We start from the raw sequence: 16,996 nt of genomic DNA on the forward strand, positions 1-16,996 counted from the left end.
CCAGCAAATACTGAATACAGCCGTGCCTGCTGACACTGTCTTCTGAAGACATGGCCATTTCCTGACACCTGTGTCTACATTTAAAAAAAAAACCATTACTTTGTCACCTTGACAACGCCGCATGCTCACTTATCCCTGTCTTGTGGAAATCTTCCACACCTCCCACATGCATAGAATGTTTTTGAACCTAGATTACTTTATTTCCTTGGAGGGCATAAACTTTCTGAACTACAAGCACATGGTTCCTCTGATGATCATAAAGCATTCTATGCAGTCTTCAATTCCATCTCATATTTAACTCTAGTCACTTAGAAATATATACACTAGTCCAGTGAAATATATATATATATACTGCTCCAGTGTTTAGTTTTATTTAGTTATGTTTCCACCAGTCACAGGTTATCATTGGTCACTTTGTCACAATTTGTGTTGTGGGTGGTTGTATGCAATATTGTATTGTATTGTATTGTATTGGGTTGTATGTGATACTACTTAGCATTGCAATATTTGCTTAAACAAACTTGCTGTCTCTGAGGTGGCAGATTTAGAGCCTGATTCAGGCTTGATTGGACGAATTTGGCCCCGTTTCCAATGCTGGGGTCTGCACATGCACATGCGCGGATATGCGCATGTGCAGATCCCCCTGTGTGAACTCCTTCTGCGAGTATCGCACTCGCTGTCGTGTTCGCACGGGCAGGGGAGGGGGCGGACAGGGGGCTGGTATACGCAGCCTAGCAAACAGGTCTGAATGAGGCCCTTAGTTTCTTCTTACTGGAGAGGTCATCCTGTAACAGAGTTGTGTATTCAGCCCCTCACACCACAGGAGAAATAGTTTAAGAATGATTTATTTGAAATCTTGCTGGCGTGACTTGCTGAGGCTTCTGGGAACTGAATTAATCCAGAGTCAGTATTTCTACCTGTGTCAAATAATTGACTCTAGTTTAAATTGAAGCCTTTGTTTTAGGATTTATTTAACACTAAATTACAGCATTATATATAGCAACTAAATAAACTATTTTATTTATTTGTTTTTGATGTATTTACTGTATCTCATTTTGTTTTTAAAAATAGGGACTATGATGTAAACAAAATTAATTACATGTATGCCCAATTTGTGACAAACACCATGGAGCCACTCAACATACCCAATGTTACTAAGGACAAGCGATTTTCATGGACAGTAAGTAAATAATTATTTACATATAAATAATATTATTATAATTATTATTATTATTATTATTATTTGTGGTGACTGAAAGAAGTAATAAAATAAAATAAATACAGTATGCATAACAATGTTTTTCATTTACAGCTTTTTTTCAACATTAAATATTAATGTTTTTGCTAGTACACCTGAATATGTATACAATTATTATTCTGTACAACAATGAAAAAGAGACAAAAACACTAATACTGCTTTCGCACTGCCAAACCTGCTCTGACCCAGTTTTTTTAAACGTTTCTTTAACTGGGTCAGAGCAAGTTTAACCCCATTCACACTGCATGTTGTAAACGGTAATGTTGTAAATGGTTAATTACCATTTTTGTACCTTTCACATTGAGCCTGTTGTGAAAGGTACACGATAATTAACCAGTAATATACCATGCAGTAGGCAGAGCGGGTTCAAGGGGTGAACCGGGGGGACAGCCACAGGTGTCGGTAAAGCAGCAGGACCGCCCCACACACAGCCAGCACCTAGTAACACTCCCTCCCTCCCCTGGTACCTGGCTGTGGATCCGGGCAGCGCGTTAGGCAGCGGGCGTGCACGGGTCACTAGGCCACTCATTACATATGCGCACATGTAATTAGCGGCTCCCGATGATTAATAATTCACTGCGCTGATAACCAGCTTCACAATGTTCCTTTGATTTCCACTCCCATATGCCTCTGCAGTTCTTAGCTTCTTTCTTCTATTGCTTCCCCGCCCCGCCGCCCCCCACCCCAGCCAGCTGTGTTGCCTCTTATTTTCTTCCTCCAGCTGGCGCTGTCTGTCATCTCTCTTGAGAATGTGGTCTTCTGGCCTCTTCCCTGGCCACCCAGTGTCTGTCTTCTTTGTCCACCGCTGCATTTCTGGATCTTCTGCCCGGTGGTGTCTTGACACCAAATGCTGGGGGAGGGGCGAACTGCATGGCAAACTCTGTTTGAATTGCTGTATGACTGGCAGTGGGGGCCAACAGATATGACCGGACACACTCCACTGTTGTCCTATGCCTGGTGCTCTGAGCAGACATGCTGTCCTAGCACCAGGACAAATTGGACAATGAAAGTCAGTTGGGGTCTATAATTTCTATGCAATAGACTCACTTAATTTCGCTAAAGCTTTTGACACAGTGCCTCATAAAAAGGTTATTAATAAAACTAGGTACTTTAGAGGTAGGAGATAACATTTGTAATTGGATTAAAAACTGGTTGCACAATAGGGGACAGAGAGTGGTGGTAAATTTCATACATCCCAGCTGGGGTAAGGTCCAAAGTGGAGTCCCGCAAGGTTCAATATTACAACCCACCTTGTTTAATGTATTCATTAATGATATAGGTAGTCACATAGAGAGTAAGATTGCAAAATTTGCGGACAACTTGAAATTGAGTAAGGAAATTAACTCATGAGAGGACGTGGATACACTACAAATTAATTAAACTGGTGGGCGGAAAGGTGGAAAATGTGGTTTAACGTTGAAAAAGGTAAAGTTATTCATTATGGAAACAAAAATGAACAAGCTACTTATAGGCTAAATGGAGTTAATATAGGGAATTCTGCAGTGGAGAAAGACTTGAGGGTCATCATGAATGAAAAATTGGGTAATAGTGCACACTGCTCAAGTGCAGCAGTAAAAGCAAACCGGACACTGGCATGCATTAAAAGGGGTATGGATTCAAGGGAAGCCAATGTGATAGTGCCTCTTTACAAGGTACTGGTGATACCACACTTGCAATACTGTGTTCAGTTTTGGGCACCGCACCTTAAAAAGGACATACATGAATTAGAACAGGTACAGAGAAGGGCAACTAAGCTAGTAAAAGGTCTCGAATCACTAGAATACAAAGATATGCTAACCAGGCTGAATATAGTATGTCTTCACTCATAGGCGTGCGCAGCCCATTTTGTTAGGGGGTGCACCATTGGAGGGGCGTGTCCATCATGCCTACTGGGCGTGTACATTACCGCCTACTGGGCGTGTCCATCACTGCCTACTGGGCATAAATGCAAACTAAATAGAAGGTGACTTATTTATGTACATGGGCTTTTCCACCCACACGTACCAGAAACAGGGTCAGTGGGCGCCGCAGGCACACTGTAAAAATGTAAACTGTAATGCCCATTACACATAATGCCACGCACAGTAATGCCCATTCCAGATAATGCCACGCACAGTAATGCCCATTCCAGATAATGCCACGCACAGTAATGTCGATTACACATTATGCCAGGGCTTGACAATTTTTGGGTAAAATAGGGACAATAGTGACAGTACGCGCCCAAGGTATGCGCCAAAAATTTACACCATAATGCCTATTACATGTCACACATCCATTACATAGTATACCACATGCCCTAATGCCCATTACATGTTATACCACACACTGTAATGCCCATTACATGTTGCGCCTCACATTGTGATGCTCATTACACGTTACGCCTCACACTGGGCCTTATTTTGGTTCATTCTTTCTGACAAAATCCTTCTTAGATGGACAAAACCATGTGCACTGCAGGGGGGGGCAGATGTAACATGTGCAGAGAGAATTAGATTTGGGTGAGTAATTTTGTTTCTGTGCAGGGAAAATACTGACTACTTTATTTTTACACTGCAATATAGATCTCACTTTGAAGTAAAACCCCACCCAAATCTAATTCTGTCTGCACAAGTAACATCTGCCCCACCTGCAGTGCACATGGTTTTGCCCATCTAAGAAGGATTTTGTCAGAAAGAATGAACCAAAATAAGGCCCACTGTGATGTCCATTACGCCTCACACCGTAATGCCAATTACCTATTAGACCACACACTAATGCCAATTACCTATTACGCCCCACACTGTAATGCCATTTACCTATCATGCCACACAATGTAATGCCAATTACATATTACGCCCCACACCGAATTACCTATTACACATTATGCCACATGCTGTGATGCCCATTACACATTATTCCACACACACAGCAATGCCCATTACACATTATGCCATGCACCAAATGTATATAGTGTAAACATGTATACATTACATATTATAATCACACACCATATTGCTCATTACACATTATTCCACACACCATAATGCCCCTTACATATTATGCCATATAAGTACGCTTACCTACATGCTCGTTGTCAGGAATTACATGTTCGATGCCAGGGTTTAAATTATTCTTTGCAGGGTTTACATGCTCCTTGACATGGCCGTGGGGGGGGGGGGGGGGTTGCATGCTCATTGCCACAGGGACTACATGCTCGTTGCCAGTGGTAGTTGCATGCTCATTGCCAGGAGGGATTACATGCTCGCTGCCCAGGGGGAATACATGCTCGTTGCCTGGGGGATTACATGCTCGATGTCTGGGGGGATTACATGCTTATTGCCCACATAATGCCCCCCTTAGTTCTGTATACATAATGCCCCCATAGTGCCACACACATAATGCCCTCCATAGTGCCACATGCATAATGCCACCCATAGTGTCACATGCATAATGCCCCCTGTAGTGCCACACACATAATGCTCCATGTAGTGCCATACACATAATGCTAATCCTTTCATGTCACAAACAATGCCCCAATAGTGCCATAGACATACTGCACCCCATAGTGACACACACATAATGCCCCTGTAGTGCCACATGCATAATTCCCCCTGTAGTGCCAGTGCCACACACATAATGCCCCCATATTGCCACGCAATGTAATGCCCCCATAGTGCTATATACACAGCTCTGTCCCATATACAGAGTGGCGTGTATATGGGATAGAGCTGCCCTGAGCCTGCGGAGGGAGGGGAGAGCACTGCCACGGGGAGCGAGTAAGCTGCTGCTGTCAGGCAGAAGAGGGAAGGAGGCATTGGGTGGACAGCCCTCCCGCTGCCCGACGAAAGGAGGAAAAGGCTGCTGCTGCCGACCGGGCGGAGGAGCGATGTAGGTGCCGGGCGGAGGGGGGAAGGAGGCGCCGAGCGGGTGATAGCATCCGGCCGGCTTTTTAAAAGTGAAGGAGGCGGCAGCAGCGAGGGGGGCGTCATTAGGAGGTGCCTGTGCACCCCTGGCACCCCCCGTGCGCACGCCTATGTCTTCACTGGAGAAACGGAGGTTGAGAGGAGATAAGATTAGTATGTTCAGATACATGATTGGGAATCATAAGATGAGAGATGACTCGTTCAGTATCAGGCCTATACTTAGGACACGTGGGCATGTACTGAGGATCGAGGAAAATCTATTCCTTTCTGAATTAAGAAGAGGATTATTCACCATTAGAGCAGTACATTTCTGGAGCTCTTTGCCGGTGGGCGTGGTTACAGCAACTACTGTTAATGAATTTAAATCAGTCTTTTTTCAACCTTAATTTCTATGTTACTATGTTACTTTTGACTACATTTTGTTGTATTGCCATAATTTATTAACATAGATCATAATGTAGACCATGGGTGAGATCTCTGAGAAACTAATCGGTGCTCGTGCTCCATACTGGGCTGTGGTGAGCAAATAAGGATGTGTGAGTCTTTTCATTTATGTACCAGCTTCCCTACTGGGCATGTATGAGACTGAATATCATGCATGTGCAGTAATAATAAGAACATATTAGACCACTTACTGCACCGTAAGTATATATCATACATCATCAAAAGATATCAAAATATATCAAAGGTGGGGGGAAGGATTCTGTGGGATATTAAGGGCACCTCGTGAAAAATCATTCAGTAATTTCCCTTGCGGAATCCATGTTTGTGAATAACCTTAAGCAATGGTTTCCTGTTTTTCCGATGAAAACATCAATAAAAGAGATTATTATTGCTGCTTGATAAATAGATGTTGTGTATGTTAGTAATTTGACTTGCTTTACAAAGAATTTACAGCTTTCCTCCCAGTTCTACTTCAGCACACAATAATAGTTATTACTTATTCCCCAGGGAAAATACATTTATAAACAATGAATCCCTTGCAGATCATCCCTGTCTTAAATCCAAGCAGCCTTACAAATTAAACATTGACGGTCATATTTAGTTGTGTATAATTGTATCAACATACAACCATTTTCCGTGCCGCTAATATTAAAACATTTGGTCTTGCTGGGAGCATCCGTTTTGCAGAGTTATACAAGCTGAACAAATATTTGCAACTCCCTAACACTCTACCCAAGACCGGATGGAAATTTCCTTTGTCATGTTAGCAGCGACTGTCTGCTGTGTCTCAAGAGCCACCATTTATTTAGCAAGCATAACACACTATCAATATGTGCAGTGTTTTGTAAGGCAGTACTTCACCTATCTGCACCACCTCTTTCCATTTTAAACAAGCCACATAAATCATTCAAGAATCTTTACAGCTGCTTTCCCATTTGGATGGGCTCTATACTCAGTAAGCTGAGCAATAACAATGTCTCTAGAACATTGATGTGCTCAGAAGAGTATTATGCAGGAGCTGTCCAGACAGGGGCCCTTATTCTGGCTCACTCACAAAGGCAAATTCCTTCTCAAAATGGACAAAACCATGTGCACTGCAGGTGGGGCACATTCTGCAGAGAGAATTAGATTTGGGTGTGATGTGGATCACAAGATTTTAATGAATTTTTAATAAAAACAAAAACTGTATTGTAATCAGTTGTATACATTTCTGCATATTGGGCCAAACTATCGGTGATAACCTAAATGGTGGTGGATAACAATAGCGCTCTCTATTCAACTCCATTTCTCCCCTTTCTTATCTCCCGCTAACAGGGGGGATCTATAGGGTAGCTGCTTGACCTTGTGGGGCGCACTCGGGGTCATTTCTGTTTTGTGTTTCCATAGCTGTACTTATGGTTAGTTTGATGCTTTTGTAAGAGACGTTAGTGAGATTGTTCTGTATTAATGTAGGTGATTAGGTAATGATCTGTTTTATCACTTTGCATTGCTAGAAGAGCTTTGTGTGTGTATGCTGCCGAGTGTGGTAGAAATGTAACCTCTAGTATGACATGAATTTTCTTGGCAGAATGAAAATGAGGACAGTAACACGAAGGACATCCAGAGCCTGCTCTGCACACCTATTAAGAATGGAAAGAAGAATAAAGTAATAGGTACTTCTTTGATGTCTTCATAGATGGAAATTAGATTACTGTTCAGAGGCATTACACCTAGCCTAAACCAAAATGGAACTTTCTCATAAAACATGGTAGTAAATAAGTGTGGAAACACCCTTGGTCCATAAGTATGGAAACACCCTTATAAAAATGAAAATGAGTAAGGAAATATTAATCCAGTGTCTACACAAAACTTGTTAAGGTATGTCACCAGTATAGCAGTGATCTTCAAGTCAACCATCTTGGATTCTACTCATTTTATTTAATTGGGAAGACATTCATGTGACACTTGCCATGCTTGAGAATGCAGTACCGTAATTGGGGGATACGGTCACTAGGTCTACAAGCATTAGGTCGACAAGGATTAGGTCGACTTGCATGAAGGTCGACATGACTGAAGGTTCACATGCAGGAAGGTCGACATGGGTTAGGTCGACCAGGGTCATTATGTCGACACAAGCATTAGGTCGACCTGGGGAAGGTCGGCAGTCAAAAGGTCGACATGGGGTTTTTCACTTTTTTTTTTTGAGCCGGCAGGCGGTATTTCATGCCCTATTATCCACTATGGTGCGGTGCTGCGTTTCAGTGTCGATGTCGACTATGTCGACATTTGGGCCAAAAAATGAAAAACCCATGTGGACCTTTTCACTGTTGACCTTCCCCATGTCGGCCTAATGGTTGTGTCGACCTAACCCATGTGGACCTTCCTGCATGTGGTCCTTCCTACATGTTGACCTTCAGTCATGTTGACCTTCATGCATGTCAACCTAGTGGTGTCGACCTAATGCTCGTCGACCTAGTTCATGTCTATCCAATGATCCATACCCATAGGTATGCTCGGGTGACGACATTTAAACATAGAAAATGTGAAAAATTCATGTTGACCTCAGCATGTGTTGACCTTTTCTGTGTTGATCTTTTGCTTCTGTTGACCTTGTTTATGTAGACCTTTTGGGGTCGACCGGTACAATATCAACCTAGACATTGTCGACCTAATATACCACACCCTACACAAAAATATAAATAACAGTAAAAATAACATAATGTTAACTAACTGCATGCATAACTATGGTACAGTAAAATGTAATAAAAAGAATGAACAATCTATGACGCAGACAAATACAAGGGAAGGGTGGATTCCTATATTTGGGTGGCAACTGTAGGTGAGTCAGGGGGAGGATACAAAGAGCACTGGAAGCAAGGATAGAGCTAGGGATGAAACAGGAATGGCTATCCATGAGAGGAGGAGGAGTAACACAGTTGTGGGGTGAACTGGGGATAAGCGGAGGACAGTAGAGGAGAGATTTAGTAGAAATTAGGAGGCAGCTAAATAATTTAATTATATTAAGTTGGAAATATTAATTGATTACTAATGAAGAAAATATCAACCTAATTTAATAGATCCAACTTAATATATTGATATTATTAGTATAAGTAAAAATTCATGTGAACCCTTCATATATTCATTAAATTATAATGTCTCCATAAAATAAAGGGGGAGATTCTCTAAACTAAACCGTTATCAGGGTTTTTACCGCATTTTGGGATGCTCTAAGCCAGGCATGTCCAAACTGTGGCCCTCCAGCTGTTGTGAAACTACACATCCCAGCATACCTTGCCATAGTTTTAGTATTCCCTAATGGCAAAACTGGTGCAAGGCATGATGGGACTTGTATTTTCACAACGGCTGGATGGCCATAGTTTGGACATGCCTGCTGTAAGCATCCCCCGCTGGGTTATCACGACGGGGTGCATCGGCAGAAAAATCGGGCGATGCCACATAGAAGCCTATGGGCTTCTACCGCGACCCACACCGACCCACCGCACCGACCCCCGCCCCGACCCCCCCTCACCTGTGTCCGGGCAGCACAGTGCTGTGCTGCCCGGACCTGTAACCTCCTCCTCCCTATAATCCTCTTCCGGGTGCAGGGAGGAGCCGGAGGGGAGAGCCGCCGGGAGCTGCTGGGTAATGCTCTTAATGCAAGAGCTGTCCTTTACCATAATTATCGCATATGTTAGAGCATATGCGATATTTATGTAGGCGATGGGGGACAATGTGTGGCAGTAAGGGGGCGCGGATGTTAGAGCATCCCCCCCTAAAGTTGTTCATCCCCTTATTCATTACATAATGATTATCTATATCCCTCTGCTTGAGGTACCTTGCTTATCAGAGCCAGGGTTCTCCAAATAGGTTTGCAAATGGCAGCTTACAATTCTATTCTATGATTTCTATTTGAGAAAAGTGAAATTTAAAAACATAGATATGTTGGTTGGGATTGTGTAAACTTGTCTCAAGGGGTGTGGGTTGTTAGGTCTACACCAACTAGGTCGACAAGCATTGGGTTGACACCACTAGGTCAATAGACAGCAAGGTCGACATGGGTCAAGATCAACATGGGTCAAGGTCGACATGTGTCTAGGTCGACATGGGTCTAGGTCCACAGGACATTAGGTTGACACAAGCATTAGGTCGACATGGGCAAGGTCAATAGTCAAAAGGTCGGCATGGGGGTTTTCACTGTTTTTTTTTTACCCGAATGTCTACACAGTTTGAAGTGCACCACATCCCCTGCTTCGGGCACGGTGCATCGCTACGCTCGGCATACTATTTTATTCTCCCACCATGACCTAGTGGATGGTAGGGCATGAAATACCGCCTGTCGGCACATGGCTCAAAAAACAGTGAAAAACCCCATGTCCGCCTTTTGACTGTTGGCCTAGCCCATGTCGACCTAATGCTTATGTTGACCTAATGACCTGTCGTCCTAGACACATGTTGACCTTGACCCATGTCGACCTAAACCCATGTCGACCTAGTGGCGTCGACCCAATGCTTGTTGACCGAGTTGGTGTAGACCTAATGGAAATCTGGGATTAGGGGGTAAGCTTCAGCGCTAGATCAGATGCAGAGAGGCAAGTTTCACAGAAAAAAACATACAAATTTATTTCTTCATAAAGATAAAAATAGTTCTTTAAAAAAAAGCTTTGTCCAAAGTACTGTAAAAATTCCATATAACACCAAAAACATCACATGGCATTAAATCCTCAACAGTGATCCCTAATGTAGGAGATCCATGTTTGTAAATAACCACTGATAGTTCTATTACTAAGACAATGTTATCATGGAGCTATGAGGGAAGGTGAGTTGTTACCTCCACTCCCGATTATATTGTGCCGGCACCGAGTCCTTCTCAGGAAAGGTAAAGGCTCCCCCGTCCACGCCGGGCTGGCGGATAGATGGTATATATCTGCTCGCCTGGTGGGTTTCACCTAATGGGAGTTTGCAGTGGCTGAATGACGGTGACTGATAACAATAATCGGTACTTATGTAGTATCTGGGCGTCCGATTTTGTGATTGTATACCTTACCTTAAGGCATACAATCAGATGCGATTCGATGCGATTTTGCATAGGATTCAATGTTAAGAAGGTCCTGTTCATTTCCCCACTATCCAAGTGGGCATAGAGTTGATTTTATATAGTGTGGCGAGCGCAGCGAGCCACCGAGCCCGAAGCGTGGCGAGCGGACGCATATTTCTTAAAAAGTATTCTGTGTCCCCTCGCGAGGCTCGCTACGCTCGCCACACTTCGGGCTCGGTGGCTCGCTACGCTCGCCACAGGTTTATATCCAACTCCATGCCCACTTGGATAGTGGGGAAAGGAAAAGGACCCCTTTTTCCCATTGAATTCTATGTTAAAATGGACTCAGACCATTTTTAACATTGAATCCTATGGAAAAATCTTGACCATCGCATCGCATACGATTTGGTCGCATGCGATGCGATGCGATGCGATGCGATCCGATTTCTAAATCGGACGCCCAGATACTACATAAGTACCCAATAATCACCCTCACTCTCCTGCCGGCTCCCAAGTAGCGCGTGTTTCCCGCTGCCACGGTCACTCCACTGCTCATCTGCCTATCACGCAGAGAGTGTGGTGGGGGTGGATGCAGTCTCGGTTCGCCCACTTCTCTGCAAACAGCCTCCAACGCATAAACAGGTCTCTGCCTGCTCACTGCTAAATACTAGAGCTGTTGTTGGGATGCCACTGTAGTTGTCCGTGCTGTAATGATTTAAAGCACAAGGAATGACCACGTCCACCTGTTCACCTGCCGCCAACGCGTTTTAATCCTCTAAGGATCTTTGTCAAGGCATAGACTTAATGATCGTATACACACTGACAGAAAAAAATAACTAAAATATAAATATTTTAAATTCCCACATGTGTCTTGTATGATATGATGGTCACGTGACAGAATCTGACTACCTGCATGTCATGTGACCAGCAGGTGCTACCCTCATTGACTATTTTAATGTGTAAATGAACTACTAACTACTAATATTCATTTGAATTATTTAGCCTTACCAACAAACTGTAGTAGATTTTATTATTTTATTTGATATTTACAAAGCAGCAATCTTGGATGTACAGTATTCATTTCTCTAGTGATGTATTTATCATAGGGGTTTGCCAACTTGTAAACAAGGTAGATGAAAACTCTGGCAAAATCAAGGCCTTCAACAGAAACGATGAGCAATTTCTTGAAGCCTTTGCAATTTTCTGTGGCTTGGGGATCCAAAACACCCAGATGTATGAAGTTGTGGAGAGAGCGATGGCCAAACAGATGGTGACATTAGAGGTGAGTCCACAATAAGAGGATTGTTTCTTGGCAGCTCACTGCCATTCTAACATCTTGTTCAAGCATTAAATAATTATTGTCAAACACTGGCTTTCACAGACCCCTCCTTAAGGATTTACACTTCTGCTCTGTTCGGGAGAAAGTTGGCAGTTAGTAAATATTCCAGACACCCATCTGTTGTTTGCCTCAATAACAATTTTACTGAGCTCCTGATATTAAACTTTTAAAGAAAGGATTTCTTAATGAGATAGTTCAGGGCCAGAGCGATGTTTACGAAGTAGGGGATAGACCATAGCGACATACACATGGTAAGCAACAGCAGACCAGAGGTCTGAGCGTATAACAGGTAAAAAAATCCATCATCCGACTTAGCACTTGATGTGCCATTTTGTACATGTGATAAATGGGAGCTGCCAGGGGAGTTCTAGGGAAGTTGGTTGTGATACTGTACATCTGTGGTGCTAAAAAGCCCCCGCGTTGTTCACCTGACAGCTGCGCGTATCTTACGTTCAGCACGTCTGACCTCCGTCTCTGACCCAATGTGCACAGGACAGTCAAACACACTCGATTTGGCCCAATTTCATCCGATTTCTCATCTCCGTCCGTCGGAATCGGGTGAAAATGGCCCAAATCGCGCTAGTGTTTGGGGGCCTTTACATTACTGTCCCAGATTTTATGGTAATATTTAAATTGGATGTCATTGTTTTAAAGAAATTAATAAAATATAAGCAATGAAGGGGACAATTTACTAAAATGGGAGTTCTATTTCACATGGGATGGGCAACCAATCAGAATGTACTTCTTATTTATTTAGCACCCTCTAGAAGATAATAGTATATGATAATAGATACTATCTGATTGGTTGCCCATAGCAACATACCATGTGAAATAGAACTCCCATCTTAGTACATTTTCCCTGAAGTGTGTTGTTCCTAAAAAGTTGATGTCATTAGTAGTACAATAATAATAATAATAATAATAATAATATTTTGTCATCAGTATTCCATATTAAATGTACAGTATACTCTTTTTTTTAAATGTCTATAATTTTAACAATTCAGTTTTTCACTAGAGGGCACTTTGATAACCCTTGGGGATATTTGTACATATGTACAGTAAACAATTTTCAGTCTCAGGCAGGTTTTGCACATTTGCAGAAATACTGTAAGCCTGTCCGGGTATGGATCATAGGATAGACAGCAACTAGGTCGACACCACTAGGTCACCATGCATGAAGGTCGACATGACTGAAGATCGGCATGCAGGAAGTTCGACATGACTGAAAGGCGACATGGGTTAGATCGACAGGGTCATTAGGTCAACACAAGCATTAGTTGACATGGGGAAGGTCGACAGTCAAAAGGTCAACATGGGGTTTTTCCCTTTTTTTCTGAATTTTGACACAGTCGACATGGACACTAAAACATAGCACTGTGTCCCCTTGCATGGCTCGCTGCACTCGCCATGCTTCGGGCACACTATTTTATTCTCCCACCGTACCCTAGTGGATGGTAGGGCATGAAATACCGCCTGTCGGCACATGTTGGCTTGAAAAAGTGAAAAACCCCATGTTGACCTTTTGACTGTCGACCTTCCCCATGTTGACCTAATGCTTGTGTCGACCTTCCTACATGTCGACCTAGTGGTGTCGACCTAATGCTTGTAGACCTAGTGACCATATCCCACCGGTCCGTGAGTTGGTGCACATGTACAGCACAATAGATAAAATTACCTAGAAACCTGGCATTAAAATTTAAGTCATTATTTACCTTCAAACTGCTGGACTGTATTCCTACCCTTTGAGTGCCATCACCTGTGAGAGATGTTTAAAATGTCCGCTAAAAATGCCAGCGTTGCTCACATTCGTTATATAAATTCAAATAAAAAATGATGTTTTTTTTTTAAAAAAAAGATCATATTTCCTATATAAGGTAAACATTACAGGTCACTATGATGAATAAAAATGTTCGTTTGGCAATTTTGACACCTATTTTGACAAATTCACCTGGCACTGAAAAGGGTTAGGGAAAAGGTCTATCTTAATGATGGTAGTCTTGCTTGTCCAAAATATAATGTCTCGATTTAGTGTGCTATCTGAAGGTGGGTGTGCTCTCTAATATTGAAGGAATTAATAAAAAAAAATAATGCAATGCTCTAATCAAACACCTTGCAATGTGGAAAACGTAGGGCCCAATTCTGACTTGAATATATTAATGGCCTAACGGGCAAGGATAACTCCACCCTGGCACAGAGGAAAAATCATTCAATGGTTCCTCACCATCAAATGATTTTTCCTCTGTTCGCAGCTAAAAGTAAGCAGGACTTCTCAGCTGCCCGGTCTTCTGCGAATTGGGGGCGGGCGCTAACGTCATCTGACCCAACCCGCAAACATTCTTGGAGCACTGTGCAGATTCTGTGCTCTCTTTTGGAGCAGGCAGTCAGTTTTCCAAAACTATCCCCGATTTTGGTATTACTGAGCAATTTTATCATCCGAAAATTATTGATAAATTCTCATTTTTGTTTTGTTATTTCTACAATCATAATAAAAAAAATGGATTTCATTTTTCCCATAAGTTTGTTTTCTGCTCATTTCAAAACATTTCCTGTCATGTTTTTCCCTATGGCAGATCCTTTCATATCATGCATCTGCTGCGGAGGAGGAAACCATGGAGCTGCAGGTAACAGCGGTAAAAGCACTTTTATTTCTCTTACAATTACTTCTGTATTGACAATTCCTAATGATCATGCCTTTTAATGACAGAATGACGTGCTGTTTTGAGCCTTTACCTATTTTTTTAAGTAAAATGTTCCATAAAAAGTTTAGCGTAAGTAATACTATGGTGAAATAGGGCACCAAATTGGGCTATTTGACATGGGTGTGGAACAGCTCACAGGCAGTGTCAGTAGGTCAAAACCAAAAAGTCAACACTGACAAAAGTCTACATGCATTAGTTAGGTCAACATGGAAAAAGTCAACACAACTTAACATGATTTTTTTTAGGGTTTTTAGGTGGCAATGTCGACATGCTTTAGGCCCGGTGCCTCACTTCGCTGCGCTGAGCACACTTTACCGTTCCTAATCAGAAGGCAAAACATGAAAAAATATTTTAAAAAAAGAAAATCATGACAAACTCACATAGACCTTTTCATATGTCAACAACTGCCATATGTACCTTTTGCTTGTGTTGGCCAGCGTCAGTGTTGGTCAGTGTCCACCAAGTGCAATGTTTCCGAAAGTTGTAAGATTGAATTCCAACTGTTGAAATGATGTCGGAAACGGATGACATTCCAACAGTCGGAAATGTTCCGAAAGTCGGAATCAACATTGAATACCCCCATAGAGTGAAATGTAATCTATAGCTACAGAACATTGGCAAACTGCAAGCACGTTATAGAACATATTGTAATGAATGAAAATTTGTGTCTCAAGTAATATTATTTTTCATCATTATTTTCATAAATGTTTTATGTTCCTTTGCATATCTGTTGCTAGGTGATGTAATCTATTGATATTTAGGATATCGCCATTCATAATGTCAACACCATAATGTGGACATTTATGACAACATTCTGCAGGGGCCAGAAGGTTAGGGTTAGACTGAAGCAGTGGACAGTTAGGTTACAGAAGGAGAGGTTAAAACAAGGCACTAGGGGGAATATAGAGCTACTAGTTAATGATACAAAGCAGTGGTGGGTTTTACCTACCTATGGGCTGCAGGATTGCAGCCCTCCTCAAGTAAAATCCACCTCTGTGGGAGTGAGCCAGTTCAGTCTGTGACTGCTCTGGCTTCACAGTGACTGGCAGGGACTTCCTTTCATCCCTCCAGGATGGCCAGTCCAGACTATGATTAGGTGAGAGCTGGTTTCCTATAGAAAGTCACTTCCTGCCTTATCATATGCCCAAGCCGGCTGCTATGGGCTGCAACCAATGCAGTGCATAGAAGCCAGGAAGCATATATGCTCTGTCTAGCCTCTGCTTGTGAGCAGGCGCAGGTGCCTATCAGCTTCGTTTTGCAGGTACCAGGACTAAGCCTGGGGCTCTCCTCCTCCGGTAGACCAAGCAGCATGGCAGCAGCAGCCCCCCTACTCAAGATAGGTAGGAACCACTGCTGGTACCAATTGCAAAATGAGCCAGAAGCCATGACTGTCAGATGTGGAAGACTCCGCTGGAATCACTGGGCCTGCTGTACCAGGTAAGTGACTCCAAGTCCACAAGAACATTTAGTCTACATGAGACATGTTGACATTACACTAATGTTAATAGTCTTGTGTTGAATTTCAACAAAATATATCACACCCTTTTCTTGTCATTCTCTGCAGTCAATGCTGTTAATATATTTTTAGTCAAATGCTGGGCCTACACTGTCAGATAAATTATCGTCTTTACGCCCCTTATCAGATAAACAGTGAGGTATTTCACAGTGTAAGATATCTGCTTTTCTTTACAGAAGAAACATTTCAACATTCCTCCTCAGGCTGCCAGCTGCAGCAATGCATACAGTGTCAGATGTAACCGACTACATATTGAGGGCCAGATTCTCTAAGCTTCAAAAGTGATAAAATGGAGAGTGATAAACAGCCAGCCAATCAGCTCCTGCCTGCCATGTCACAGACTGTGTTTGAAAAATGTCAGACAGGAGCTGATTGGCTGGCTATTTATCACTCTCCATTTTATCACTTTTGAAGCTTAGAGAATCTGGCCCTGAATCTTTTGGACGTGCTGGACAATTTCAGCATGTCCTATAACACTACTCAACAGCCATTTTGCATGTGACATGATACAGGCATGCCATCAATTTTCCGGCACCTGGTGGTTCTAATCCTCTTTTAATCCGGACATATCAGGTTCCTGTGGGATGTAGGCTATGGGACATTTTAGAGGGCCACCGGGAGTGGCTAGTCATGCTGCGGTTCAGAAGGTAAGTAACGTGGCAGTTGAGAAGCATTGTGGTACGGAAGGGGAGTGGTGCTGCTGTGCGTGATGCGCAGCCAGAGAAGTCTCTCTGTGGGGATGAGATGCACTGCCGGTGACAGGTAGGCAATGCAAGGGGCTACCCGTTACCACCGATAATTCGGCACAGTGTCAGAACCGTGGG

The 16,996-nt window shown here is 42.8% G+C and overlaps 1 protein-coding gene across 5 annotated transcripts in view; it reads left to right on the forward strand.

The window, feature by feature from the left end:
- The window catches only part of PDE5A (phosphodiesterase 5A), a 133,461-nt gene that overhangs the window by 67,120 nt on the left and 49,345 nt on the right, over nucleotides 1–16,996 (forward strand). For 3 of the 5 annotated variants that reach the window (XM_083174452.1, XM_083174454.1, XM_083174450.1), the window contains exons 8-11: nucleotides 1,072–1,180; nucleotides 7,172–7,256; nucleotides 11,725–11,900; nucleotides 14,528–14,587. In XM_083174452.1, coding sequence (XP_083030578.1) covers nucleotides 1,072–1,180; nucleotides 7,172–7,256; nucleotides 11,725–11,900; nucleotides 14,528–14,587 — 430 coding nt within the window. The remainder of the gene's footprint in view (nucleotides 1–1,071; nucleotides 1,181–7,171; nucleotides 7,257–11,724; nucleotides 11,901–14,527; nucleotides 14,588–16,996) is intronic. The other 2 variants (XM_083174453.1, XM_083174451.1) reach the window with 1 other exon arrangement.

This window comes from Crinia signifera, chromosome 1 (genome assembly GCF_055691185.1).
Source record: "Crinia signifera chromosome 1, ASM5569118v1, whole genome shotgun sequence".
NCBI lineage: Eukaryota > Metazoa > Chordata > Amphibia > Anura > Myobatrachidae > Crinia > Crinia signifera.